Source organism: Coccidioides immitis, assembly GCF_000149335.2.
Source record: "Coccidioides immitis RS genomic scaffold supercont3.6, whole genome shotgun sequence".
NCBI classification, from domain to species: Eukaryota; Fungi; Ascomycota; class Eurotiomycetes; order Onygenales; family Onygenaceae; genus Coccidioides; species Coccidioides immitis.
The window spans coordinates 743,513-770,330 of NW_004504312.1; the positions used below are offsets into that span (position 1 = coordinate 743,513).

The window sequence follows — 26,818 nt, forward strand, 5'->3', positions numbered from 1 at the left end:
AACAGCGCCAACCCAGCTCCTTTATTTCTTCCCCTCGAATCTTGACAGATGGCTCCCGGCTACCTCTGAGCCAGAGCAACAGGTGCATCAAATTGGCGGCCCTGGAAACGTATGACGGCCTCAAGTCATGATTTGGGCCTTAAATCTGCGTACAGGCCAAGGGGGTATGGCCACCTAGGTATGAACTTACTAATTTAAGATAAAACCAGCACCCTAGCGTCAGTCGATTGCGAAAGAAACCGAATGTGCACACGACGGCGGCGGGTGGATATTGATCCCATTAACCATTTTGCGCCCTACCCGCGATTATAAAATTATAATGGATATTGAAAAATGAAAGGTGCCGACCGCTACAACCGCCAAGGCACAAAGTAGATGAAGCAAAATTGCTTTCCGTCATCGCATGTGTCCAACTACCCGAGCCGTACTGTGTTTCGCTGCCTTAAACACTCTGCAAGGGAAACATTCTAACTATTCTTTCTTTTGCGGTTGAAGGGCTAGTCGGTATTGCCGTGCATATGTTTGCACCTGCACTCCACTCTCACGGACAAGCAAGGCATCGATCTGATTGGCAGTGTTCTATTATTTATCCGCCTATGCATGACAGATACGAATATAAGTATGAAGTACGGGGCATCAGCCCAAAATCTCATGCTCTGTAAAACGAATTGTTAAAGAACTGTTAAGGGCTTGAAATAGGTCCCAATTCCAGCGACGAGCAGTACAGAGTTACAACTCAAGTTAGGAGATGACGAATCTGATGCCATAGGTCATTGCCAGAATCCAGAATGCATGGATGCGTTTGATCGGTCCACCTCATAAGCCCGAGTCTCCCTTTGGACGGACTGCTGCGTAAGGTGGTAGTACTGGCTATGCTTGACGACCTGTTCCACGACATCATGCACATACGTGGACAGAGAACCATTCCGTAGGTCGAGCTCCCTGGTTTATGTGTAAAACCAGGGCCGAAAATTCATCATCACGCGCCAGTGTCGGATCCAGATGTAAAGCCAGATTGCAAATTTTCATTCGGGTTTCACCCAGTACTGGGGCCTAGCTGGTTTCCGTAGCAAGTTAACATTAAGATGATACCACCACTTTGACTGTAGCTACAGGAGAGGAAGAATGAAAAAGAATAGAACACATTAACGTTTGAATGCTTGAAAACATTCAACAACCTTTCCATGAGGGATTTCGCATCTTGTATTGGTCCATGGACCACGCCTTGAAATTTTCAGCATTCCACCTTTTTTTCAATTCCCTTTTCTTTTTATTTTTCTTCCCTAAGTGAGGACCAGCGAGTGGCATGGAGTGCTTGTGCTTTTTCCGGGTGGACAGCCATTTTCCAGCTGTTATTGGAGCAAGCTAGAGTCCATGGGACAAGAGTTCAGCCATTTCCGCCAGAACTGATGCCATCCGAAACTAAGGTCAAGGAGATGACCGCCTGGATAAGCTGAGAGTTGATAGTTGCATGCATCCTGGATCCAACACCACGCAGAGACTCTCCAGGAGATGTTTCATCAAAAACCATCAGTGATGAATGTTGTCTCTGAACATTAACAACTTCTTCGTGCTAACTGACTAAATAGAAAAACAAGAGCTGGCCCCTTTAGTGAAGCTCCAAATAGGAGACAAACTCAGACATCTTATATGAAGTTGTATATCATGCCCAACATGTTATTAAGGCTCCTGGAATGCAGATGAAGCGGACTTTTTGTTGACCTGCAATAGAGTTTTAGCGGGAAGTCTTAAATATTCCAAGACACAAAACCTGTCAAGTACTTATTGCACGTGACACTAAAAATCTTTCATCCCATCTCTGTGCTGTGGATGTGATGGTAGGATATGACCTGCATTCGATATCAGTGACGAACAGAGGCTGTGTTTCTGGAGTGCCGCTTGACCGTGCCCACTGTTCTATGATTCCCGGGTTTCTTTCCTGCGCTTCGCCCCCTAATTTTCAGGACCACAATTAGTGAATTAGTTACCACTTTTCTGGCGCTGGAGCACAAACACCAGGGAAAGATACTTTATTTTATGATCGAAAAAAGGTCCTTGATATTACTCTATGTTCGATCTCGAAGCTTAGTAGCTGAGCGGCCGTCAGTTTCTGAAGCAGACTAGGCGGGCCAGTGATTCATAACTAGGCCTCGCCATTCTCCACAAAGCACGCTGGTAGCGCCGATGATAACCAAGTCCGCCTAGCGACATCGACTTATCTCAGGCTGCATGATATCGAGGTCCAAACCGTAGCCTTTTGAATATTGGTCTGGACGGGGCACTATTGGCTTGTGCTCCCTTGGCTCTGCTTTTCCGCTGTCTCGAGAGCGTTAATCATTGGTAATTGCCATGCTCATTGAAGAGAAAATAAGCACTTGAATTGTCTAGCCGCGAATCAGCGGTTTCAAGCCTGATACTCTTCAAGAAAAAACGAGAAGGCGATTGCAATGGGTCGCTCGGGGACTTTGCGAGCTGTTATCATTGATCATTACGATTCATACACAAACAATCTCCTTCAATTGCTCCAAAACACCTCGCGAGGAGCTGGAGATGTGCCATATCCCGAATGGAGTGTAGCTGTGGTTCGTTTTGATCAGTTCTCATGGTTGGTGATACCCAATACCCGGTATTCCCTTGCCGCCACATGGTCAGGTTGGTGTTGACAGACGATTGGCAGGGATACGTTTAAGGACACCATTTTACCTTCATTGGATGCGATCATCCTGTCTCCAGGACCTGGAACTCCAAATAAAGAATCTGATTTTGGATTTAACTCCAAGTTGATTAAAGAATCAAACATCCCGATTTTGGGCATATGTCTAGGACACCAGGGGATTGGCACTACATTCGGTGCCAAAATCATCCACACCCCTAATATCAAGCATGGCCAAGTATGCAGAATCGGCCATACAGATGTTGGTATATTTAAAAATCTTCCCCAGGAATTCAAAGGGGTTAGGTATAATAGTTTGGTCTTGGACTCCAAAGGTTGGCTAAACCCTTCCACGACATTTATATTTTCTAGCTAATGTTAAAATGCGGCCGAAGACCTCCCAGACGAGCTAGAGCTTACAGCATGGACATTCGACCCTGAGGATCCGTCAACAAGGGTTGTCATGGGCGTTCAGCATCGAAATCGTCCGATATTTGGAACCCAATGGCATCCTGAGAGTGTGTGTTCGACGCATGGCCAGCAGATAATCAATAACTTCCGAAATATTGTTCTTCAGTTTTGGACTGGAAGTGGCTGGCCCCAGAGATGTATTGCCGAAAATGCCTCTCTGCCCGATTCCATTCTCAACAAAGGTGCCATCGTCAGGGAAGCCAGGGAGATTATCCTGGGAGAAATCCCTCCGGCTCGTCGAGATCATCGTGCAGATTCACGGCATTATTACATCAAGTCGATGGCCCTTGGAAGGGGACCTGCAGCACAGGTGGTATTTGATGCAGCCATTCGCAACACTTCTGCAGACGGTGAGGCATGGCTTGATAGTGCAAGGGTAAGTGCCAGACTGCATCCATGTTTCGACGATGGAGTAGGTGGTAACTCATTCAAATCAGGTCCGTGACGTACATTCAAGGAATTCCTACCTGGCCGCTGCATCGTTGAATCTCAGCTATTCTTCCCGATCTAAGATCCTATCTATATACCAGCGAGGAAAGCGACTGAAGTCTGAGCAGCTTCAAACCTCCTATTGGGCATGGCTAGATCACTTCCATTCAACGATTATTCAAAGAAATGTCGACGTCCTTGACCCAAAGCTCCTTGACCAAGAAGCCGAGGTCGGCCAACCACTGTTCCAGGTGGGGTTAATAGGCTACTTTGGCTATGAATTGAAGCGCGAAGCTCTGTCGGGTTACACTTACTCGCCTGATAAACCAGGCCAGGAGATGGACACACTCCCGGATAGCCAGCACATGCTAGCCACCAATGTGCTTCGCCTGGACAATTACACCGGAGAATGGAAGTTATTTAGCTTAATTCGTCGCGGCCAGGAGGATCCAATCGGGGACTTTATAAATGCATCTTCACCGGTTGGCCAAACGGAGGCTGAATTTGACTCCCTGCTGACATGGATTAAGAGGGTATTTGGCCCGGATGACTCGCATTCGCTTAGCACACCAAGCCCATTACCAAGGTTTACGGCCCTGGACGACGAAGCATCGTACAGCCAGAAGATCCGGGCCGCACAGAATGCCATTAAGGAGGGCGAGGCGTATGAGGTGACAATCACGACAAAATTCAAGGCATCGTGTCCGGATGTTGACCCATACGCATTATATCTCTCCCTTCGAGAACGTAACCCCGCCCCTTACTCAGCGTATATAGACTTCCGTGTCAACGAGACCACCATACTCTCTTCGTCGCCCGAGAGGTTTATCTCCATAGATGCTGATGGCGTGGCTGAAATGAAACCAATAAAGGGAACCCTTGCCGTCAGCCCAGACAAAGAAGAAGACGAGCGGAGAAAACATCAGTTAGCGACGGATGTCAAGGAGCTCGCCGAGAACTTAATGGTAAAACAAGCCCTCTCCCGTCCGATTGTCGAAAAATCATGCACACTAATTCGAATGTGATCATCATGGTTAGATTGTCGATCTTATCCGCGCCGACCTCCACAACATTTCTCCATCAAAATCAATCAAGGTCCCGAAACTACTCCACGTTGAAAGTTACGAAACAGTACATCAGGTATATCCGACATAATACACCAATGCCCCCCAAAGAATCTGGCCTTTTTTTTCTTCCCCTAGCTGACCACATTTCCGTAGCTCGTCACAACCATTCAATCCCACATCGCCCCCAACGTCGGCGGCGTCCAGGTTCTCGAGCGATGCTTCCCACCAGGATCCATGACGGGCGCTCCCAAACTCAGAGCCGTGCAAATCCTCGACGGCCTGGAAGAGCACCGCGAGCGCGGCATATACTCCGGCAGTCTGGGCTATCTATGCGCCAGCGGCACCGTCGATCAGTCGGTGGTTATCCGTACGATTGTAAAGTATGGAAAGCAGCTTGAGCTAGGTGCTGGAGGGGCGATTACTTGGCTCAGCGAGGCGGATAAAGAATGGGATGAGGTCATGGTGAAGGCGAATGCTGTTGCTACGGCGCTGCCTAGAGAATCGGCGCCAGATGCTGGATCTGCATGTGCTTGCTGAGCTTGGTTGACCTTGGTGTATAATTAGAGAGCTAGTTGGGTTTCCTCCCGTAAAAGCATTTCTGTGGTATTACGCCCTAAAGGTCTATATTAGGATAACGAGCGGATGAGCGATTCCCTTGCTGAAGCGCGATGAAGACGATAACGCTTGGCATCACTCTAGGAGTCCGTGGGGCTCAAGCATAAGGTCTCGGGAAGTGGGACCCCGTAACTACAGTACATACTCCGTACTCAAAGAGTCGGTTAGCTAAGCTTTTCTATCGGTGCATATAGTTATCTATAAATTCCAATTTACTCTGTGTGATGACTACTTTCTCGCTAGAAACATATATTACCAAGTCGGGCAGTAGATATCAAAGCTCATAGGGAGAAACGACAGCGTACTCAGTAGACACGGTGATATCAAGGCACTCTGAATGTAGGCTGAAATGAATCCACACGACGCACCGTGGATAATTTCCTTCAACAAGAATTGCTTCGGACTATTAAAGGGCAGTTGCCTTATAGAACCCAAACTCTGCAAGGGAAAGAAGATAAGGGAGAAGATGGCCATTTGCTAAAATCTCAAAAAAAGGAAAGAAAAAAAAAAAAAAAAAAAGGGTTTCATCCCAGCTTCTCATGATGTTTCTGTTCAAAACAGCTAAAGGCCACCCAGCTATCGTGTAGCACCGGACAGGACCGGCTTAGCAGAATTGTGCACATATTTAAGATAGAACCTGGTTGTCAATACCAAATCTATCCTGGCATTGAAGTATCCAAGGCGAGGGGAAGAGAAGTTTCAAATTGTATACCGGTAGGAATGAGAATAAATGGCAGCGAAAATGGTACTAAGGGGCATAGAAGTGAATAAATATGAAAAAAAGGGGGGGTATCACATTGCCATAACATCATTGCTCGAGATGGGACGAAAAGAAACAGGTAACCATTGACAATGTTTGTAGGTTGGGTTTAAAGTTGAGTGTTGGGGAAAACACATCTCAACAACCTGAATGGCGAGAAAATGTAAGGAGATCTATCATCGAATTTGTACCATCCTGAACTCCAGCTTTTCCATATTTCCATGATTGAGAGATATGCGGGGCATTCCGTTTCGGATCGCTGATTATATGCGAAATCGAAACGAAAAATGCTGCAAAGAAGCCGTTTACCGGAATCGGGCAGAGCATCGGCCCATGACCTCTCCTTGGCAGACGAGCTCCGCATTAAATTCGCTTCCGTCGAGGGTAAGATAAATGTCAAAGTAAACTCGATAAAACGTGCCTTGAGGAGTATCCATGCGTTCAAAATCTTTCTCGAGGTTCTTCCGAGAAAGATCTGATGTAAGAGTGACGACTTCCTTGATACCTGCAAAGATAATCAGAACCCGAACGTGGTAGATTCAACGCATCACAGGAAAACTTACGTGGATCCTTAGTGTATTCCGGGCACACATCCTCATCACAAGCGTACAGGATATCCTCGTACATCAGAGTTGCACCAGGAGCAACTTGACGGAAGAAGCTGACTTTAACCGGTTCTCCAATCTTGACTCTTTCGCCTTTTTGGACAAAAATCTGCCGAGTATACTTGCATCTGTCCTTACCATCCAAGCTCGGAACACGATATTGTTCAGGGTGGTGACCTTCTTTGAATGGTTGCAACGTTGCCATTAAATAGTGGCGACGGGCCACGCGAGAGGTAACGACGCGTTCGGTGATACCAGCCGTGACAGCACCCTTGACTATAGCAGCAACAGAGTCCATTGGTCGGACGACTTTGGTTTGATATTGTGGGGGAACATGTAACTTGATCTGCTGGAAGAGGTATTCGGATGCACCAAAGCCACCAACGACAAGGATATTCTGGAGTGAAATTCAGCAGGTTTCGAGTGAGGTTTGGACCAAAGCAACTTACCTGGAGAGGTCGATTCTGGGCTTGAATGGCGATGATCTGGTTTCGCACAAGCTCCAAGATCCTATTCACAACGGGCTCAAAGCATTGAAGAATTTCTTCATTGGTGAAAGTCATATACCCCTCTTCGATGCCGGCATCTGGGAAGTCCGCTTCAATTCCGACATCGACAGCCCATTTCTGGCCATTGTTCCGGAAGTCTGCCTTGATTCTGTTTTCGAAATCCATGATACATTTGGCATAGACCTTTCCAGCCGTCCTCGAGCCATCCGGCAACTTCATTTTTCGAATCTTTGCTCTTAGAATGTTGCTAAAGTTTCTGTTGAGTGCGGTGGATCCACAAGAATCTCCAGAACCAGCGGTGCATTCACACACAGAGAAGGGGTGTTCTTCTTCAACTTCATATGCGATAAGATCGACGGTGCCACCGCCGCAATCCACGATCAGAATGGCATCATGCATCTTCAGACTAAGGAGGCCGCTCTTTGCACAAAACATAGCTGCTGCTTCAGGTTCGGTAATAAGAGTGAGCCGGTTGTCGTTCTCGTCACGCAAAAACCCAGCTTGGATAGCAGCTGCACGAGTAGCGGCTTTTCCGGCATCATTCCAGATGGCCGGCACAGTTAAGAAATAACGAATGTTTCGCTCCTCTCGTGTGAACACCTCGCCAAGAGTCTTGAGTAATTGATTTCTCATTGCTCCGCGGAGTTTGAACAGATAGTCGGCTGCAACATCGATCTCTGACTTTCCTGGAGGCAAAGGGGGTAAATTAATGGGATCGATGTATGTGTTCCCTGAGATCATTAACTGCAGCTTAAACCATTCAACCTTTTGGACGCCTTGTTTTGGATAACCAGTGGGAGCAAGCGCGTCGGCGATATCCGGACCCCATCCCACTACCTTTTGATACTGGTCGTAGTATAAAACAGTGGGAATCTGCAAGAAAAAGTCACAGTGAGTTTGACAATCAACATGATTCCGTTTCTGGGAGGCTGTAGACATACCTTTTGTTTTATATGGATTCCGGCACCAGGCCATTCGGTTATTATGTCTTCTCTCGCTTCCGTATTTGTTGCAAACGCGTAAGCGACACCGGAGAACGTAGTTCCGAAATCAATACCGACGATGAGCTGGGCCTTGCTCCTGCCACCACCTTCCAGCTCAGTGTGAGGTCGGCCAGGTGGATACTGTGATATGGAAGGAGGAATGCTGGTATGCTGCGGGTGAGGGTAGCCGTAGCCGGGGGGAGGCGGAGCGGCACCGGCCATATGTCCGTGATGGGAATACCCGACGCCAGTATTGAGAGGAGGAGGATGATGGGCCAGCTGCTGATGCTGTCCTGGTGGCAACGGGCTTGCCGGTCGCCCACCAGCGGTGTAAGAGTAGCTCGGTGGGCGGCCCAGGTGGTTTGGGTTGTTCATGGGGAGGCTCGCTGAAGACGAATTGGGACCTGACTGGGGAGAGGTGGAGGCGTTGTTTGAGGTGATAGATGCAGCGGACGTTGTTGCCTTGCGCTTTGATACAAACACAAAAGATTTGAACCGAGAGCTCATCGAGTCCATAAAAGGATGTGATGACTGCAGGCAAGAAACCCGCAAGACTGAAGGGAGTATTAGAGCGACAGGAGAGAAGAAGAGGAGAGGGGAGGGGAGGGGAAGGGGGAGCAAGGGAAGAGCAGAGATGAAAGAAGAGAGAGGCAAAAAGCGAGAGCACGAGAGAGGATTTGCGGAGTGAGGCTCGCAGTTGAATACGAACGGATGGAGGGGAAAGACTGACTGGGGGCTGCGAAGGGAGGGGGTTGGATGGTGGTTTGTGGTTCATGACAAAGATGGAGGTTACTATTAATATGGCCTGAATGGCGATACCGTGTCCATCGGATGTAACATCAAGACGCCGTACTGTCACGCCTGTCCGCGGTCTGAAATCTATCTCCGCTACGATTCGCCATAATAGCGAACTGATAGATGACACTAACTATATCAAGCTAGCCTTGGTCTCAATTAGGCCCAAATACCAGCCAATTGATACGCCCATCGCCGTAATCGAAGTCCCAGAATACAGTAATACGGTTACAGATCCATGAGGCTGAGTCCTGAAAAAGCGGTGGCTTTCGGCGGAGGAATACTCCGTAGTTCCACCCACCAAAAAGGAAAAAACAACAACGGCGCTGCCAGGAGCTTGGAGGCGATGAGCCCTTCGTCATTCAGGGGAATCGTTCTTTTTCTTTGTCAAAGAATCTGTAACCCCGTGCTTGTTCATGTTTCACTGCCTTCCGAGAATGTGCCCCGTCCTTCAAGCTGTGGACTGGATCATGATGTACGGGGTAATATGCAGGGCTGGATGTTTCTCATGGTGTGAACAAAGAGCCGCATTTGGGACGAGTCAGCGACTGGTCAGGCAACATGTGCTCTATAACTGAGGTAGATACTATCACGTAGCGACGGAAGTGCAGGACATTCGAGAGAAGAGTTCCAACTCTGTCGTGACCATATCCATCAGCGCTCTGCCATCTCCTGCGAACCGCAGCAAAGAACGATGCAGACCCTTGGCAGGTTCCGCAACAGGGACGATGCCGCCCCAGCACCGTCCCCAGGGACCCCATCCAGGGCTGGGTCAAGCTCGTCGCCCCAACCAAACCAGCCTCTGGGCGATGGAGCACGGCGGCCAACGAAATGCTCCGGAGCTAGTAACGGTACCGTATGCATCAGTCCTTGGCGCTTAAAATCACCTGACTCGCAGCGGGGTTCGTAATGTAACGCCCGTTCGTTTTAGTTTGACTTGTTAACTAGTGAGAATTTCGTCTGATGCTGACAATGCAGCAGCAGCTGTTGATTCAAGTGCCGATGCACTGCTGAGCTTTATGTCGACATGAAACGAAGGAAATCCCATTGATGGCCTCGAATATCTCCTTCTAGACGGTCAAAACGAACTAGTCACGGATCATATCCTTCGTGAACGCACGATTGGCCGGTCGATGTATTTTGGCTTGGACGTTCGAGAGCGATATCGCATCAGTTTTTTTTTTTTAACCCCTGGCCACACCCGGACGGAAGTTTTCGTCCGAGGACACTTATCCTGATACCCCCATCGGGACCGTTAGGCATGATTGAACACGCCTTTGGGCGCCAACAAGACGTTCCAGATGCGCGCGCGGCATACCGTCGGCCAGCTGCGGAGAAATCAAAGGCAGGTGCTCCTTGATGACACTGTGAACACAGATGATGTCGTGCTTGATTTCCGAACATTAGATTTGGATCAGCCCTCACATCCTTGTATCCCATTCGAAGCCGCGATCCTGCTTTTTGTGTTGGGTTCAAGAGTCCCAGCCAGTGGATTGAGAGCAGGCATTGAGCAGGGTTACGAGTTTTCCAGAGGCGTCCCTGGCTCTTTTAACACCACACCTGCGCAGCGGCCCCATGTTAACTACCCAGGTCCAGCCTTAAACACTCAACTCTATCACAGATTTGCTGGGTCTGGAGCGCAAAGTGTCATCCACTTGCCCCCAGTCGGGTGCCACTATGCCGCCGTACCGCCGGTTCATCATCATGTTGATACCACATCCCATCTTGGCAGATTCCCAGTGTCTGAAAACCTGACGAACTCGCCAAGGGGAGCCCCAATCATTTCTAAAGATTTAACATAAAGCAGGGCACCATCCCCATGTAGATTATTTTTTTCCCCCTTACGTTGGACACTCCCATGTTCTTGTGGGGTATCTTCAGGTTAGAGCACCTCGGCGATTCCGACACCGTTTCATTATCAAGCTTGCGGGGGCAGACGAGGAATGTCCTAGACTGTTCGTCAGCGGATCGACATCTTATAGATTTTCTAAGCCTGACGTTTCAGTTTTATGCAGGCTTGCGGTTGTGAAAGATGGAAACCTATGACAATTGGCTGATTGGTCTCCGACTCCTTGATCAGTTCAGTTCGACCACCTTGAGCTGCCGCTCGTGCTCTATGTTTCCTGATCATGGTTGCCCGTTGGATGAAAAGCAAATCCAATTCACCAGCCCGAGAAGTACATTCAACGGCTGATTTTTTTTTTCGTCATCCTTTACCACAAGATTGTTTCTTAATGATAAAATAAAGCTCAAACCCCCATCCAAAGACCCACGAATGATTCTGTGGCCAACGAAGCGTCAAGGATTAGGCAGTGTCCCAAAATGTATACCCAACGTTCGAAATGAAACTCATAAACAACCTATTTTTTAGCCGCCACCCAATAGGACGGTCTATACGTATTTTGCAACATGCTCTCCGGGTCTTGAATATATCCACACTCCCGCACTTCCTTGTCATGTTTTCGAATGTCGAAGCCCATAGACTCAACCAATTGGAAGATCTCTTCCTCCGTGAATTCAACAGTGCCGGGCTCCACGATGCCCAACTTCTCAACATCATCCGTCTCGGCACCCCCACTCTTGCTCTGGCTACCATTATGCCTGTCTTCATAGTGCCACAGTAACGGGCCAACATTAATCCAGAGCCCACCTGGCTTCAAGCAATTGTGAATGGTTTCGATATATCGGATAAGATTCGGTGCGGTATCGATGAAGAAAACCGTTGCCACCGCATTAAACGCATTTGTGCACTCTGGCTCAGCGTACTGAATAAGAAAATCTGCTGCCGTCATGCTCATCGAGCCCATCGTGCGCTCGTTTTCCGGAAGCAAGCCTTGCACCGTCACAGCAGAGCCAGGATGAACGTCGGGAATCATCACTTTCTTGAGCTGCTGACTTCTAGATTTCAAGTTGGAGAATCCCATCGCAAACGGATAAAGCGCAAATTCCTCTGGTTTCCGGGTGTGGTTCAGTACCCAACTGCTCGCTATCAGTTGATGATACGAGAACTCGTTTCCTTCAGCGGAATATCCCGCCATGCTTAAATCAAAGACCAGCCTTCCCAGCCCGGCACCAGGAACTAGCACCCTCGTCCCCGGCGCGGGCCGCTCGCCGAATTCATCGCGCAAAGCCTGTAGCACTGGTCCGTATGAAATATCTCGCTCATGCTGTCCCTCGGCGCTCCAGTCGCGGAAGAACTGGCGAATGGTCGAGTTCGCCTTGTTAATATCTTCCGGGGTGGCCCTGTTGCGCCAATTCCTGGGATCGTGCTCCGCTGGTTCTGGTGCAAGGCCGAAGGACGGCAGGCCAGTGGCGAGAATGGCCTCTGCGATGTCAGCGTTGGTGTCGATGGCGTCGTCGATCTTGTTGAATGTGTCCAGCATGGAAAATGGGGGATTGGAGAGCTTTGCCCAGTGGAAAGATGGCAGGGAGTAGAATGATTGGCGACGGCGGTGGGTTATGTTTCGGTGCAGAAAACGGCGGTATTGACTGGTATTAGCATGTTAGCGCAACTGTGGTAAATTGGAAGGTAGCAACTCCAGTTCCGCTACACAGGACGGGCTGCATGGTTTCGGCTGGGAATATTGATGCTAAAAGATGATGTTTGAGCAAGGTACAAGTAAGGCAACGTGTATCTATGCATAGCTGCTAGAGGTTTTCTCCGTTCTTGAATTCCTGCGTGCGACTCTTGTGCTCGGCACCCAAGCTCGATGTTCGGTTCATACCTGAAAGAATCCAACGCTGCAAAGAGAACCCTGCGCTCTTGGGGGTCTGACAGCGGATCGTATTCTCCTCCCCATTCGTCTTGCTCCCCATCCTCCATGTCCTGCCTTTCTTCCGTTGACATTTGAGGTCGCGAGCGGCGAGTGAACGACAGTGATGACACTTTGACGGAACCAGTTTCCCTTTCTTCGCTGAGTCCCCGGGGGAAAATAGCTCTACATGTATGTATATCCAGGAGCTTATTGCTATATCCCTTCACAGGGGTATCTGGCATCGACCGTCCATTGCAACCCGATCATCGAAGAAGGTCGAAGTGGGCTGATGCGGTTGGGACGCGGGCAAAATGCCAGCGTCTGGTTGGCTGGCGGGCGGTGCACGCTAGTAAGTTTGGGTGAAATCCGCGTACACAAAATAAATTTCACCACTAATCGCGGGGATGGCCTTGGGTTAGCGTCCCGGCAACTCCAGGGGCAGATTTCGGCGTGCAGACGCCCGAGCCGCCGCTGAGACGCCGAGCGGTGAATTTGTATTGGGATTTCAGTCCCATGTATCTATTACTAAGACTTGTTCTGCTTTGCCACAACATCTCTTTTGCCGGAGAGCATCGCGATATTACATCTTTTTGCGGGATATAACTCAAGCTCACATCAGAAACAATAAACCACAGTTCCAATAGCCATGACGCAAGACGCAAAATCACCATCCGCCTCACCCATCGAGGTCTCCTTCCCGCTTCCCAGAGCTCTCTATACAACACTTCATATCCATCTCACTTTCCTCGCAACGACAACCATGGTGTTTCTTACAACTACTTCAACCGGTGAATCAAAAGGCGTTACGAGGCCAATGGGGAGTTTCGTCTATGCGATGCCCAATGTAGGTCTCCATCAATTTCCCCCGGAATTAAAATCTTTCATTTTTCATGTTCAAAAGATGGGGTGGATATTGTTTTCCATGGTATAACACGATGTACACCCCCGGCTTTTATATCCAATACGCAATTTTCCCGGTGTTGTTGTTCAGTAGTTTCTCATCTATGCCTTTTCATTCCTTTCCCATCTGCCCGGTCGATAGCACAAGTCCTGTTTTGTCGGACATTCCTTCGAAATTTCATAACTCCATTGAATATTCCGGCGGCAGGGCAAGGAGCACTGAACCACAATCTGCTAACTTCATCCCCGCATTTCGCGTTTTAATAGCGCCTGCATCATGGTGATACGTTGGCCACATCGATGTATACTACCCCAAACACCATCGACTACGCCAGGCGCACGGCCCAGGCATTGGCCCGCAGGATGAATATGCCTGTCTACGTGGGGTGTAGTATCGACCTTTCTGGCCAGGTGGCGGAGGAGGAGACCGCAGGCCTGGCGCAAATTATTAACACGATCCTTGCCAAGTGGGAAGAAGTCAAAGGGAAGAAAGAAGCGCAATCTTGATTCTAGATTTGTCTTGGGTTTTCACTTTATCCGCATGCATCAGGCGGGTACTTTTAGCGGAGGGGGGTTTTGAAGTGCATACAAGGGTGTTATGGAGTTCTCTCACTTTAGTTACTTTGGTTTGGGAGGTTCCTTTGCTCGTTAGTCCCGCTTATTGTCTGGAACTGATAGTGGTCTTGATGGATCAATTTGGGTTCTATAAGCCATGATGCTACTGGCTTATCATAGCGAAGGGGGCCCTACACGTTCGGTGGCATGATACCTGTCAATGTTTCAACCTCTCAGCGCCGACATCACATGGGATCTGGAGCCGCATGCGGATCTCGCTGAGTAAATAGAGGCGTTTGCCGGTTCCCCTCTCTCTGCGGAGACAAACGCAAACTTGACTGCCCCAAAAGAAGGCACACTAACCCGAGGTATATACATACATGTGGAGACTCCACTTCTCTATCTCGGACGAATATTGCTCAAATAAGGAGGTCTACTGTGAGGCCAGACACCATATTCGCTGACAATTCTTCTCGTGTCTCAATTCGAACCAACTTCGTGTTAAGGTACAAGATATGAAATGTTTGGAATAAGAGGTCGAGAGAAAGGGGGGAAGGGGGTTGCAGTGATCCCGGTCGTGATATAGCCCTGGCTCTCTCTTTTTGTTTTCCGTCTGAAACCCGACCGCATTCAGGCACAGAAATGCAAAAAACACAGTAAGGAAGCCCGCATCTGCGGGAAGATGGAAGCTCTGTGCGCCGAAGCGAGGAACCGAATAGGTGGGCGGGTTAAGTGGGCCTGTGAGGAGAAGCCGCAATCTCACGTTCTTCCAATCATGACATCGATGAGCTGTTGCGGTTCAGGGTCTTCCGAATAAAAGCTTCTTCATTCCTCAAAAATATGGGATCCAGGTCGCCGGAACATGGACGGTGAACTCCGCCCAGACGGGTTTTCCCAATGCCCCGCAACAAGATAAAGGAAAAAAAAACAAAGAGAAGGGTTATGTTGGACAACAAAAAAATATGTTGGGAGGCGACTGGCTATGGATCCCTCCACTCTCCGTATTGCGGCACATTACCGCGGCCCGCTTCTCGCTGGGAGCGTCCCCACACGTCCTCTGCAACACGGAAGTTCATGAGTTATTTCATACCCACTGAGGGTGCACACATTTGATTTATGATTATTTATATCTCCAAGGGTGAGGATCACAGTTGCTTGGCCGTCCAATGGCCGTTGAGACGGCTCACATCGCAAGAATGTGGGTCATCGTAACCATGTGCACGGGCCCCTGGGAGCGAGAAGAGTGCTTGGCCGATTTACCGGGGGTTTGATTGGGTGTCGGTTATCGCCAAACGGGCGAACCGGAATTGTAGGGCTCGAGATGTGAAGTCGTGCCACGATAACCATGTGCTGATCTCATTTAGGGTTATGTGAGACCGAAATGCGTGTGTTCCGTCTCGGCAGGGAGACTAATACACAGTCGTACGTAAGACGTCCCATGGGTTGGTGTTCAGGAATGGCAATCGATCGTCCGGCTTCTCTGCGACTGAATAAAAATAATAATCTATCAAATGAAGTGGTTTGCCGGAAGATACATGGGAGAAAGTCATGCATTCCTCCTTGCTGACTGTGTAACTTGCCTGGGTTTTCAGCATTTTGTTCTGGACTCTGGCGCATGGTTCTAGCTTTTCGGATTGCCCAACCGAAAGGATTCCGTCCCAGGATGCGGAGCAAGAAGCGTTAATAATATATTATCGCTTCTTCACTCCAGCGATATTATGGCATCCGGAGTAACTCTACCCCTGTTCTGCCCAGCCTGTCGCCGCGGAATGCTTTGTAAACCGCTTGCCGTCTGAAGACGAAGTCACCAATTTGCAAGGGGGTTTGGGGGAGACATAGAGTCTCGAATATGTCATCTGTTAATTTGCCGGGATGTCGAGATCCGCGAATCAATTATTACAGGGCTTTTTTTTTTTTTTTTTTTGGGCCAGTTATCACTCGTCGATGTCTCTCTCGGGAACCACTAAAGGAGTGCAAAACTGGCAACGAAGGCGCTGAGGGGCAAATGAAAACTAATTAATAAAAAAAAAAAAAAGGGAAAAGGTGGTGCGGTTCCTCCGCGGATCGCTGTTGCCGGCACATCGTCGTCCTGAGATGAGTTCGAGCTACATACTCTGAATGGCTGGGACAGTTGGCCAGCCGATCACCATAAGTAAAAAGTGGCACGAGTGCTGCGGATGCTGCCATGTACACAAGTAACTTGTACGAAGCCATCCGTTGGCCATACGAAACGCCCCAGGCGGCCGGAAAGCCTGAGCTGATGCGTTAGCTCATGCAGCGTCACTCATTATTAATTCCCGAAGCAAGCCAGTTGAAGATGCAAATCTCCATCAGCTCAACGCACAGAGCTCTCAAGTTACGTTCCCGGAGCGCCCGGAGGATGTGGTCGCATCCCTCGATGGAGCACAAGGCGGAGAGTTGGCGATGGCCCATGTGGAGGAGCTATCCCAGATGCGGGGTACGGAAGCGCCATTCCGTTCCAAATGGAGGCGACCGAAGCGCCTCGATTAAGCGTGGTTTGAAAAAAAAAAAAAAAAAAAAAAAAATTCTCAGATCAACGTGAGGTGAGCTTTGCTGAGACGCTAGACCAGCGAGCGAGTGGGAAAGATGAAGCAGACGAAGGTGTTCGTTCGCTCGGTTCTGGCTCGAGTGAACGCCATGTGACAGGAAACAGCAGAAGACGACTCTGGCGCGCCGACGCTGCTCGAAGGCAGTGTGTGGCCTTGCGTTGCTGTGTATGACGCATGAGTCCAAGGCGAGTTAACCAACCGACTGGCGAGGCTTCTCAAAGATTGCTCGTGCCGGTTCACATCCTTATCTGCTGTGAGACCTTTCCTGGACCTGGGCGCTCTCCGTCCCGGCATCGCTCAGTCGGGCAGCCCTGTTATAACTCACTGCCTGCAGACCAGCGACCATCCCATTTCACCTGCACCTGCAGTGATAGTCCATGTATCACAAGCTCAGCCACATGGAGTCGAAACCATGCCATTGTCCCGTGTTGGTGGATCACAAAGCGTGGCATCCGGCTTTCAATATGCTTATTCTGAACATAAGACCGCAAAGTCCAGGCTCGAATTTTAGTTCTTCCAATCATGGAGATCCCGCGGCCAAATCTTAAATTCTCAGACTTTTCCGGGCCAGCGACGATCGGGGGACCCTTCTCAGGCGGTAAACATGGTCTGGCAAACTTTTGAGGTGAAACAGACTGTCTGTGTTCCTCCATAACACATACGTACATCTGTATCCGGTCGTCCCCATGCATGCATGCCCATCCATACTAGGACGCGCATGCAACCCCGTCTACGGGTCAGCTAACTACTATGTACGGGGTCCTGACGGGCCATTCGTTCAAAGCACCTTGTTCTCCCAAGGGAAATTGGTTTGGTAACTGAGCTTGAACATGAACAGAGTCGAGAATAGTGAGATGTTACGGCAGTGGAGCAGGTTGTTTTCACTGGGGAGGTGAAAATCCTTCTAGACTTCTTGCTTGATCATAGAATACGAGGGACATCATGGCATCTGAGTTCCCAGTCAAAGGAACCTGAAGAAAATATTCACGAAATCAGCTCATTTCGCAGCATGTACGGAGCCTACTTCGAATTATCGAGAAATTGGTCAGCAGAAAAAGCAGAAATATCAAAGGCCATCGGCCCTCGAGCCGTGAGATTATGGATGATACGCTCGTGTACAAGCCTCGTCCCGGTGTCTGAGCAACCGACTGGAACCTTGCATCCGGCTCAACCCCAGGCTGGCTATATTCGGAACATTTGCGTGTGGCACGCGTTTGGGCCCTTCTTCCGCCTTCACTATTTTCTAGCTGCAGAAGCCTGATCGTCGCCTATCGACCCCAAGAAAGCAAACAGCGTCATCTTATTGGGCCCACACAATCCGTGGAATCCTGCCGTTACAACCTGTCAAAATTTAGCGAAACCTCGGCAACCAGGTTAATCCTGAAACTCTCCTCGAAGTTTGATTATGATTTCGGTAGGATGCGCCGGCTCCAGAGCTGTGCGCAAGTCCTGCGGGAATCCACCCGATAAGACGACCAAGGGCTCCCGCGAATTTACTTTCGGTTCGATCTGACTAAACTCTCTAATCCCTGAGAATCGCGAAGCCTCCGCGAACTAAAATTGAGCCTTCTATTATTACTGTAACTCCGGAGTACATATGTAACCGAAACAGCCTTCGTAGAGTTACGTTTGCAATTTATTTTCTTTCAACCTGCTCTACCCTCGCCGCTCCTTGTAGGGCAAAGGCCAACCCTTCCCTCGGTCTCATGGGCACATGGTTCCAGTTCCGGCGAATATTCAGCCAAAAATCTGTGCCGTTCCGATGATTCAGTCGCGTCGCGACGAGATTTAGGACCATTTCTCTTGTGAGCAGCGCGAGGGGAGGGAAATAACTGGACAAAATGCACGGCTCATACCTCCCATCGCAGCCGACTCAGGCAAAGCAGCCAATCCTATACAGCTCGCCCTCCTTGACTTCCGACGGTCAACCGGGTGCTGCAGCCCGTGAATCTTCGCTTAAGCACAGCCCTCTCTCCCCAGATCGGCCTGGTAATGGACTCAAGATCTCCCACCTTCTTTATAATTCTGCGTCCCCGGGGACTCCTCCAGCCCTCAGCTCATCCTATCCGAACGCACAACCGTATTCACGGCCTTCCAGCGGACCTGGCCAACCGCCTCCGCCTCCATTGCTAATTGGTGCACGTCACCCACAAGATCCAGTCGTGGAAGCCACAAATATATCCGTTGGCCATGTGGTTCCCGCGGCCCAACAGCCTCACAAACGAGCATATAGACAGCGAAGGAAAGACCCCAGCTGCGATGCGTGTCGCGAGCGAAAAGTCAAGGTATGGAATAGTGAAGCTGAGCAGGTCACCGGCTTTGTTTAACGAAGGTTATATCTGCGCCATGCATAGTGCGACGCCTCCGAATCCTCAAGCTGTACGGAATGCTCGAACCGCAACGTGAGGTGTCTGTTCACCAAGGAAACCAATAGGCGCATGTCTTCTATAAAGTTAGTCTTCTAGAACTCCGCCCTCCATTCAAAGTGGGTTAACGTATCTGAAGACAGGTCCAGGACCTTGAACGGCAGCTAGCGCAGGCAAAGCAGCAATTACATCAACTTCGCATGGGATTGCCAAAGCCTGATGATCATGATTACGATATGAGCGATGGAACCCCAAAAATTCCCGAGATTGGTTGTCGACCACACCGCATCAACACTCCAAGCGCGAAGTACAACTTTGCGGGTGTATGCTCGAAAATGCGACAGCACGGCCAGGGACTGATCAACTTCCCCCTCACCCCGTCATATACTCGATATCAATCTCCGTTAACGTGTGATTTCCCACCTCTACCGCCGAAGAATGTGGCCGACGTCCTCTTAAGGCACTACTTCTCCTCCATACACTCAATCTTCCCAATCCTTCACTGGCCAGCCTTGTTGGACGACTACGACAGAATATATCGCGCTGGCTCCCTTCGTGGTGTTCCACGCGGCTGGGCGTCTGTCTTTTTCGCAGTCTTGGCTTGCGGTTCCTTACATTCCCTAGATCCGGCATTAATCGTGAAAGGCAAAGAATATATTCAGACCAGCTTTAGCTTAACCGACCTGTGGCAGGACTCGTTCTCCGTAGATCCAGCCCGAGCAGCAATGCTAATCAGTCTATTCTTGTACGAAAATAATCTAAAATCGGCCAGCTGGGTTTGGTTGGGCTGCGCGATGAGAATAGCGCAAGATCTCGGGTTGCATATCGAGTCAGGAAGCTGGGCGCCTCTCGATGCTGAGATGAGAAGGCGAATTTGGTGGTCCTTGTATGCCTGGGAAAGGTTTGGGGGTTCTATCTCATTTCAGAGCCTTACTCTGATACTGATGTGCAGTTTGATAGGACTCTTGTTTTGGAGCTGGGCCGGCCGCTCATGATCCATGACGAAGATTGTGACACCGAGTTACCATCTGCTATCGAAGAACATCTTATCTCAGAAGGAGCTCCAGCTCCGCCAGAACCCAGGACTACTCCCCTTCTTGCCACCATTCATGTTCTACGTTCTGCATCTCAACTCGCAAAAGCACTAAAGTCGCAGGTGATCTCTCCGGAGACTTTGGAGAAATTTGAGTGCCACTTTAGGATGTGTCTGGGGTCTTTCCCTCCGGAATATGCGGTTAACTCGAACCAGTACCTCGATCCACAGTCGCTGCCCCCGATTATATGCCTCCAGAACACCAGACTAGTCCTCCATCGCCACAACTTATCGCCTGCTTGTTCTCCCGAAATGAGACGCACTGCCCTAGAACAATGTCTAGCTGTTGCCCATGATACCACTCGCATATTAACACGTTGCATGCGTTCTCCAGGCTCTTTGGATTCTAGTGGACCTGGGACTGGAGAGTGGCGCTATTTACTTGCGGCCGCGGCAAATACGGTTCTTTGTACGCACATATGGCGCTGTATCCTTCTCCTCCTATTCAAAGCCGAATTCTCTGCTGCATTGGTATGCATCCAAGCCAGCGCTGCGATTGGCGACGTACGAACCGTGAACAACGCGGCTGGGCGCTACATCTCATTCTTTCTGAAATGCCTGCTAGAAAAGCAGCAGCATGGGGAAATCATGCATTTGGAGCGCGATGAAGAAATCCTAGCATACGTTTCTGCTGACCTCCAAGCCCGGATCGATGGCAGTTGGGTATGGCAGAATAGCGAGAATCAATCACCGCTCACAGCTACTCCGCCGCCCACTTCTTCTCCGTCGTCGACTGCATCGCCAGTACGGGGTCGATTCGTAGACCCACCAAGAAGTGAGCCTTCGCGCAAAGATGAATGTGATCAGGACTGGGAGGGTTGGGAGTGGCTTGAACAAACGACTCAAATGCTTCTGTCGAAGCAGCAGCGGCAGCGACAGGTTTCTGCAACGGAAACTAAAAGATCTTTCTTTATTGAACCGAAGCTGGATCGTCCTGTGGAGAGCTTGAGCGGATCACAAACAAGCCACATCAGTAATTCAAAAATGACGATCGCGAGTATTATATGACCTTTCAATATTCTTTTCTCCCTATATCTCATCACGTTGAGATCGAGCGTTGATATACGAGTTTTCAGCCTACCCACACTGAGATAAAGTAATAGCGCATCCTCGAACCTCGATGGTGGACCGATAACCAAAGCCAGAACCCTTCCATTCCCCGGCATGACAGAGAATGCAACCCGAGGCAAGGCTTACTTTTAACCGTGCCAATAAGAGGCACGTGGCGCTGTGACGATATAAACCGTGACCCATCTAACCTCTGAGACTCGACAAAATATGCACGGCACATATGCATGCGTTCCCAAGTTTGCAGATGAGCAAGGTCCGGACGGCAAATGGTGCACCGGACGGGGATGGAATATCTGGAATAACAACTCCGTGGATATTCAAATCGGGATACGCATCGCAGCCACATTTAATCCCATAATGACCTATTTTTTAAACCATTCTGATACCCTCTCAATGCAGTATGCATAATTACCTATTTATCTATACGACGAAGTGAGATCCTTCATGGACTTGGCTTTGGCAAACATGCAATAATAGAAAGAATTGCAACGGAACATTAATTCCCTATACTGAAATCACATCCTTCTGCTGCATGGCTCAGCACTCTCGTCTGCTCGAGTGTAAGCGTTCGTATACAATAACCCTGAGCCATAATACCTATATATAAGACCTACAATACCTAAATCAAGTAAAAATGAACTAAACCAGATACCAGAATCAGAGAACCATAGAAAATCATGACGCCAGTGAGAAATACATTATGGTATTCCAGACCTCATTGACCGTGAAGAGCCTTCATCCACGCTCGATCGTCCTATGCTATAAAATGGACACATAAATGGGCCAGGTCGGGTGCATGGTATACATGATGGCACAACCGGCCAGGACATTAAATTCAAGCGACAACAAAGTGTGTATGCCAGGGCCCTTCTATGTGGGTAGGGTAAAATAAAAAGGGTGCACCAAAAACCTCCAAAAGCATCATCTCACATAAAAAGAGCATACGAGCAGTTTTCAAACTGCACTATAGCCACCTCTCGATCCGGGACCTTGGAGGGTATTTATTACCCTTCTCCCCCAATCCTTCATAAGGTAAGGGATATCGCGGATGGTGTCACCATGGGGCAGCAGGTCCCAGCCTCGCGCGCCGTAGCGATTGTAATTGAGCCAAGAGCCAAAAATGAGATATGCAGCAACGCAGAGGAAAAGACTGGATTGGGTTATTCGACGTCAGCATAATACCCAGGAAAACACAGCATATCCTCAAGAAAGGTTAACTTACAGGATAATAAGCCAGGTGAAAAATCCCCAATGGTTTGACTTCTCGCCATCTTCTCCCTCTGAAAAGCCTTCGCAGGCATATTTTGTTCGCCAATTTAATCTCAATACATCGATCTTGTCAACTTCTCCATAGCTCTTGAACTGAAGGCTTTTCTGTTTTTCAAGGTTGCCCTTGTCGTCGCCTTCGGAAGCCTCCTGGCCTGTATCGTCGGGCTTTTCATCTACTAGCTTGCGTCTTTGTTGCTTATCTTCGTCATCTAGACCGCTGCGCTCTTTATCGCAGATCAATTCTATCACGGCTTGTTGATCGCGCTTTAGGTATTTACCGCCATGCAGTTCGATCCGAAGACCTTCTTGTTGGGAGTCGCTGGTCTTCAAACGGGTTATTTTGGGATCGAGTGATCGGCCAGAACTGTGGGCGTAGTTCCCTGCTATGGGGATGGTCCCCGATATGATCTCATCGCCTTCTTTGGGCTTTGTTCGCTCGATACCGCACACTATATAGTAAAAGAAGTGGGTATTGTTAGTCAGTCTACCTGGTAGAGTTATGAAGGAGGGCGAACTGCACCATATGTTCCGCTCGGGCATTGGCTATTCTTCGGCAGAGGCTTGCATAGGTCTAAGGTGTATGTGGTGTTGATAACAGAGGGAGGATGATCGACAACGTTGTAAACCGAATGCGGTCCACCTAGTTTACTCACGTCCCACGTTTTAGCATCGACGACGATTTTGGTACAATCTAGCTGTGCCAATGGCAATACGGGGAAAAGAGCGAGAAGAGAGACGATCGGGAGTTCTAAAGGCGCTTTCATGATGGCTGTGGGAGTGGTTGAATGTGGTTGGGTCTGAACGGGTTATCCCCGGCCACTTCCAGCAGTGAGTGGTGAGGGACAGCTATGCTGTCGCGACAGGGAAAGGCTTCCCCAGGCTATGAAGAGAGAGAACGAAAAAGAAATTGGGACGATACGGACACCAAGACAGAAATCACCAACTGCGAGAAGTGCTTGAATTGAGATCCGCCGTGCCTGGGAATTGCTGGACACGCGATGATGATGGTTACCAGCCGTCGTCACTTCGATGCCAAGCCACTAGGGCGATGCGGTGATCACTCCCGTCATCCCCAGGCCAGACGGCCGGCGGGACGAGCAGTTTTGGCTGAGAAGGGCGGGGAAAAAAAAAAAAAAAAAAAGGAAAAGAACAGAAAACGTGTGAGAGCTCGGCCTCTTAGTCACAACGAATTAATCAACCGGGCTGGTGGATTAACGGACGGGCAAAGACAGGCAAACCCAGACACAGTAGTTAAACTCGTTTGTATGTATTCCCAGCGCGGCGTCCTTCTAGCTCGGGCGAGCTGCCTTCCGATAGCCTATAACAGAGCTCCAAATGGCAAATCCTCACAGCGTCTGAATGCTTAGCACTGAGTAAAAGATAGGTAGACGTTATATCCCCTCACACAGACACAATGATGCTCTCAAGGCGCATGGTCAGTTCGTCCTCTACAAGTACCCGTATACCCCCCTCATCCAGCCCTCGTTCCGCTGACCGTCTCACTCCGCAGCTCTCGAAAGAGGACGAGGAAGCCAGCCACGGCGAAGAGACCGAAGTCCGGCGCGAAGACCAAGAGAAAATAAATCGTTTTAGCAGACTACACCAACGAGAGACGGCATTACAGGAGCAACTCAAAACAAAACAGGTGCAAAGCCCTTTCACCGTTAGCACTCCCATTGCCAAAGACACCCTTAATAACACTACCCGTAAACTCCAGAAAGACAAGGAAGACCTTGAAGAAATATCCGCCGAACTCGATCTCGCCGACGAAGACGAACCGGTCCCGTAAGGATAGCTCCTTCATCCACCATCCATTTGAAGAACTCCGCAACCTAACATTCTTTGCCCAGCTACAAAATCGGTGACTCTTTCATCTCCCTGCCCCTCCCAGAAGCTCAGGCTTTACTCACAGCCTCCTCCGAACAGATCGACGAGGAAGTTTCAAAGATAGAAGGACAGCTGGGTGAATTACGAGATGAGTTGCAGCAGTTGAAAGTCGCTCTGTACGCGCGGTTTGGCAGGAGTATTAACTTGGAGACTTAATAAAAAGATAAAACGTTGGCTGGAGTTGGACGTTGAGGCCTGTGAGACAAATATAGGCTTACAGTATGCGGCCACGAAGGCCCGGCGTTTGCATGCGTGGAAGGGAATTGGCCACATGGTAGAAAGGCATCAGACGCATTACGAAGTCAAGATTTCTAACAATACACAATGTAAGGAGCGTTGCATAAGACTGTGTATAACTCCCAAGTTCAAAAGGAGCGAGCCTTTGGCCAACCTATTAGGTGTGACATGTATTACTTGTTTGTTCTGTGAAATCCGTATATCAAATTCAACGTCATATCCAGTCCTTGTTCCCAACCCACCCAAGTTCGTTAGCGACGATCGAAGCCCGAAAAGATAGAAGCAAAACCCGGAATCTGATTAAAACCCAAAGCAGCCCTATGAGGCGTCAAACCTTCATAGCAAACTGCTTCATGTACAAGTAATCCGACATCGAGCGATTAACGGCCGATCTGATAATCTTCGCTCCCTTCTCACCATACTTGTCGCGCCATTCACAGTCGAACTCCTCTTCGGTTTTTAGCTTCTTCTTCTTATTCGAGAAACGTTAGAATTCTTTACCCACGATAGTGGTTTAGACAAGGGCCTCGCTTACATGGAGTCTAGGCTTCAAGGACGTAGAATGCATGGCATCCTCGTGGAACCCAGGCCACTTCTCAAACGCTTCTTTAGCAGTGGCTTGGTCCTCCTTGCTCTCCCAGTTGAGCATATCAGGCGTGAATTCTTCTCCAACGCTGATGCAGAATCTCTCGATGACACCGGCTGGGTTATCGAGGAGGTCATCCGCATCAACAACACAGATTTCAACTCCTTCGTGGGCATTTGAACCGCTAGCACCGTGATTGCCGTTCGTCACGGCGGAGCCGTTTGCGGCATTCTTACCACTGGCGAGGTGGGGCCCAATCATTTGAACAGCTCGAAGATAATCGAAGAACCTGCGAACTTCTTCATATCCAGCTTCGGATTCGTAGAATTCGTAGAAACCAGTGACTTTATCCAAAGGCGGGATGGTGCATCTGTAGTATGACGGGATGCTGTAGTGTGGATCACGGATCAAGAATGCAAAATGGAACTTTGAAAGAAGCTCCTTGGGAACAACAGTTGGGTTGCCAGGCTCATGGGTGAACCCGTTAGAACTGACGCCATTGCTTGAGTGGGCGCCGTTGACGCCGTTGGCACCCTCGGTTCCAATGCCCCGTTTGACCTGCTGCAAGGATGGAGCGATGCTGGCAGGTTTGCCATCTTCCGGGAAAAGATAGTAAACCATGTCCTTGATGAAAGGACGAGGACCCTGCTTCACGGTAAGTATACGGCACCTCAACGGTATTAAAATGCGGAACACGATGGTTCATGGGTTAAACTAGGGGAAACGACGTGGTAAGAAGGGTGGTCTTCGGAACGACAGGGTCAACCGTATACGCTCATCCTCGACTTGATCGCCCGAAACGAAAGGATCATTTCGAAAATGGTGTCACTGGTGCCAAAGAAACAAATGCACGGGACAGCAAGGCCTCGAACAGTACGAGTAGAAGAAGGGGGTTGGAAAAGAAGCAAAGGCGAACCGCAATTTCTCAATGACAGGGAAATGGGTCAGACCTCAGATGCTTCTCTATCTAAACGCTCAAAGATTGTCTTATAGGTCGAATTGCTAAACCCAGTAGCAATTCTAGCCTCCTCGTCATCCTCATATCTTCTGCCTAGCCTTTCTGGGCCATAATAGAATGCATCCCCAAAAGGCTCGTGCACGCACCTCAGCGTATCACGGCGGGTCATGAAAACCTAACGTGGGAGTCAATCCTTGTCCTAGATGTAACGATATGCCAGAGTCATTCGATGGAGGGGTCTCCGGCTCACCCTTTCGAATGCCGTGGAGCAGGCTCGGGGGTGCGTAGCCACGAAGATCGGTTTTTTAGCCATTGTTGCTGTTGTGTATATTGTGATATATAGATTTTAAAAATATTCGATATCAAAAAGAACAGAGGGGAAAATCTATGTTGGCAAGAAGGTATGGTTTGTAGAGAGCTGTGCTTCTATAAATGCAGCTGTTCTTTTTGAGGTCGGAGGCAGGGCCTGTGAAGAAGCTGAGGTATGTTATGCAGGTAGTCACTGCTTAGGAGTCGCAGTCCCCCCAGGTGGTGAGATTCAGCAGAGACTGTCAAATCCAGCTGCAGGTGAAGGTAAATGACGACAAGACCCAAAACTCTGAGGGTCGAATGTCGAGACTCGAGGCTTCAGTGCGAGCATAAATATATATTTAAGAGGCCGACCTGATATTCAGCCTGGCCCTT

The 26,818-nt window shown here is 49.3% G+C and overlaps 9 protein-coding genes across 11 annotated transcripts; 5 read left to right on the top strand and 4 right to left on the bottom strand.

The window, feature by feature from the left end:
- Window positions 1-1,811: 1,811 nt before the first annotated feature.
- On the top strand, window positions 1,812-5,157 carry CIMG_03213 (PapA protein; the record flags this gene model as incomplete). The annotated part of the gene is made up of 6 exons (XM_001243771.2): window positions 1,812-2,605; window positions 2,678-2,988; window positions 3,049-3,500; window positions 3,562-4,518; window positions 4,592-4,693; window positions 4,774-5,157. The coding sequence occupies exons 1-6, from the start codon at window positions 2,448-2,450 to the stop codon at window positions 5,155-5,157; spliced, it is 2,364 nt and encodes a 787-aa protein (XP_001243772.2). The 5' UTR covers window positions 1,812-2,447.
- Window positions 5,158-5,504: 347 nt separating this feature from the next.
- CIMG_03214 (uncharacterized protein) lies at window positions 5,505-8,699 on the bottom strand. The gene is made up of 4 exons (XM_001243772.2): window positions 8,051-8,699; window positions 7,050-7,982; window positions 6,559-6,997; window positions 5,505-6,500 (listed from the first exon to the last, which is right to left on the bottom strand). The coding sequence occupies exons 1-4, from the start codon at window positions 8,597-8,599 to the stop codon at window positions 6,301-6,303; spliced, it is 2,121 nt and encodes a 706-aa protein (XP_001243773.2). The 5' UTR covers window positions 8,600-8,699; the 3' UTR covers window positions 5,505-6,300.
- A 734-nt stretch (window positions 8,700-9,433) lies between these two features.
- On the top strand, window positions 9,434-10,689 carry CIMG_11073 (uncharacterized protein; the record flags this gene model as incomplete). Its single annotated transcript, XM_012358225.1, has 1 exon — window positions 9,434-10,689. Exon 1 carries the CDS (start codon window positions 10,189-10,191, stop codon window positions 10,687-10,689), a length of 501 nt encoding a protein of 166 aa, XP_012213648.1. The 5' UTR covers window positions 9,434-10,188.
- Window positions 10,690-11,020: 331 nt separating this feature from the next.
- CIMG_03215 (uncharacterized protein) lies at window positions 11,021-12,884 on the bottom strand (the record flags this gene model as incomplete). Its single annotated transcript, XM_001243773.2, has 2 exons — window positions 11,021-12,376; window positions 12,613-12,884. 2 exons carry the CDS (start codon window positions 12,882-12,884, stop codon window positions 11,248-11,250), a joined length of 1,401 nt encoding a protein of 466 aa, XP_001243774.2. The 3' UTR covers window positions 11,021-11,247.
- Window positions 12,885-13,245: 361 nt separating this feature from the next.
- On the top strand, window positions 13,246-14,521 carry CIMG_03216 (uncharacterized protein). The gene is made up of 2 exons (XM_001243774.2): window positions 13,246-13,486; window positions 13,810-14,521. Exons 1-2 carry the CDS (start codon window positions 13,289-13,291, stop codon window positions 14,047-14,049), a joined length of 438 nt encoding a protein of 145 aa, XP_001243775.1. The 5' UTR covers window positions 13,246-13,288; the 3' UTR covers window positions 14,050-14,521.
- A 3,987-nt stretch (window positions 14,522-18,508) lies between these two features.
- On the top strand, window positions 18,509-21,693 carry CIMG_03219 (transcription factor; the record flags this gene model as incomplete). The annotated part of the gene is made up of 4 exons (XM_001243777.2): window positions 18,509-18,952; window positions 19,022-19,119; window positions 19,173-19,934; window positions 19,994-21,693. 4 exons carry the CDS (start codon window positions 18,509-18,511, stop codon window positions 21,132-21,134), a joined length of 2,445 nt encoding a protein of 814 aa, XP_001243778.2. The 3' UTR covers window positions 21,135-21,693.
- Window positions 21,694-21,776: 83 nt separating this feature from the next.
- CIMG_03220 (autophagy protein Atg27) lies at window positions 21,777-23,230 on the bottom strand (the record flags this gene model as incomplete). Its single annotated transcript, XM_001243778.2, has 3 exons — window positions 21,777-22,347; window positions 22,420-22,915; window positions 22,987-23,230. The coding sequence occupies 3 exons, from the start codon at window positions 23,228-23,230 to the stop codon at window positions 22,152-22,154; spliced, it is 936 nt and encodes a 311-aa protein (XP_001243779.2). The 3' UTR covers window positions 21,777-22,151.
- A 377-nt stretch (window positions 23,231-23,607) lies between these two features.
- Window positions 23,608-24,821, top strand: CIMG_03221 (prefoldin subunit 4). The gene is made up of 5 exons (XM_001243779.2): window positions 23,608-23,729; window positions 23,847-23,901; window positions 23,977-24,111; window positions 24,184-24,251; window positions 24,317-24,821. Exons 2-5 carry the CDS (start codon window positions 23,881-23,883, stop codon window positions 24,507-24,509), a joined length of 417 nt encoding a protein of 138 aa, XP_001243780.2. The 5' UTR covers window positions 23,608-23,729; window positions 23,847-23,880; the 3' UTR covers window positions 24,510-24,821.
- CIMG_03222 lies at window positions 24,629-26,802 on the bottom strand. Of its 3 annotated transcripts, none has more exons than XM_004446263.1 (4): window positions 26,385-26,802; window positions 26,127-26,309; window positions 25,126-25,821; window positions 24,629-25,062 (listed from the first exon to the last, which is right to left on the bottom strand). In XM_004446263.1, the coding sequence occupies exons 1-4, from the start codon at window positions 26,445-26,447 to the stop codon at window positions 24,919-24,921; spliced, it is 1,086 nt and encodes a 361-aa protein (XP_004446320.1). In that variant the 5' UTR covers window positions 26,448-26,802; the 3' UTR covers window positions 24,629-24,918. The 3 variants fall into 3 exon arrangements, with proteins under 3 accessions (XP_004446320.1, XP_004446319.1, XP_004446321.1); XM_004446262.1 differs by having other exon boundaries at window positions 24,665-25,059; XM_004446264.1 differs by having other exon boundaries at window positions 24,749-25,821.
- Window positions 26,803-26,818: the final 16 nt, after the last annotated feature.

What these genes read in the sequence shown, in the direction of transcription:
- CIMG_03214 (XM_001243772.2), bottom strand. Translation starts at nt 8,599, where the DNA reads ATGAGCTCTCGGTTCAAATCTTTTGTGTTTGTATCAAAGCGCAAGGCA. An exon ending in GAATCCATATAAAACAAAAG is followed by an intron (nt 7,983 to 8,050) that starts GTATGTCTACAG and finishes TTTTTCTTGCAG; the next exon opens with ATTCCCACTGTTTTATACTA. An exon ending in GGAATACACTAAGGATCCAC is followed by an intron (nt 6,501 to 6,558) that starts GTAAGTTTTCCT and finishes TTATCTTTGCAG; the next exon opens with GTATCAAGGAAGTCGTCACT.
- CIMG_03216 (XM_001243774.2), top strand. Translation starts at nt 13,289, where the DNA reads ATGACGCAAGACGCAAAATCACCATCCGCCTCACCCATCGAGGTCTCC. An exon ending in TCGTCTATGCGATGCCCAAT is followed by an intron (nt 13,487 to 13,809) that starts GTAGGTCTCCAT and finishes GCGTTTTAATAG; the next exon opens with CGCCTGCATCATGGTGATAC.
- CIMG_03221 (XM_001243779.2), top strand. Translation starts at nt 23,881, where the DNA reads ATGATGCTCTCAAGGCGCATG. An exon ending in AGCAACTCAAAACAAAACAG is followed by an intron (nt 24,112 to 24,183) that starts GTGCAAAGCCCT and finishes CGTAAACTCCAG; the next exon opens with AAAGACAAGGAAGACCTTGA. An exon ending in GACGAAGACGAACCGGTCCC is followed by an intron (nt 24,252 to 24,316) that starts GTAAGGATAGCT and finishes TTCTTTGCCCAG; the next exon opens with CTACAAAATCGGTGACTCTT.
- CIMG_03222 (XM_004446263.1), bottom strand. Translation starts at nt 26,447, where the DNA reads ATGGCTAAAAAACCGATCTTCGTGGCTACGCACCCCCGAGCCTGCTCC. An exon ending in GCTCCACGGCATTCGAAAGG is followed by an intron (nt 26,310 to 26,384) that starts GTGAGCCGGAGA and finishes CTCCCACGTTAG; the next exon opens with GTTTTCATGACCCGCCGTGA. An exon ending in TAGATAGAGAAGCATCTGAG is followed by an intron (nt 25,822 to 26,126) that starts GTCTGACCCATT and finishes ACCGTGAAGCAG; the next exon opens with GGTCCTCGTCCTTTCATCAA.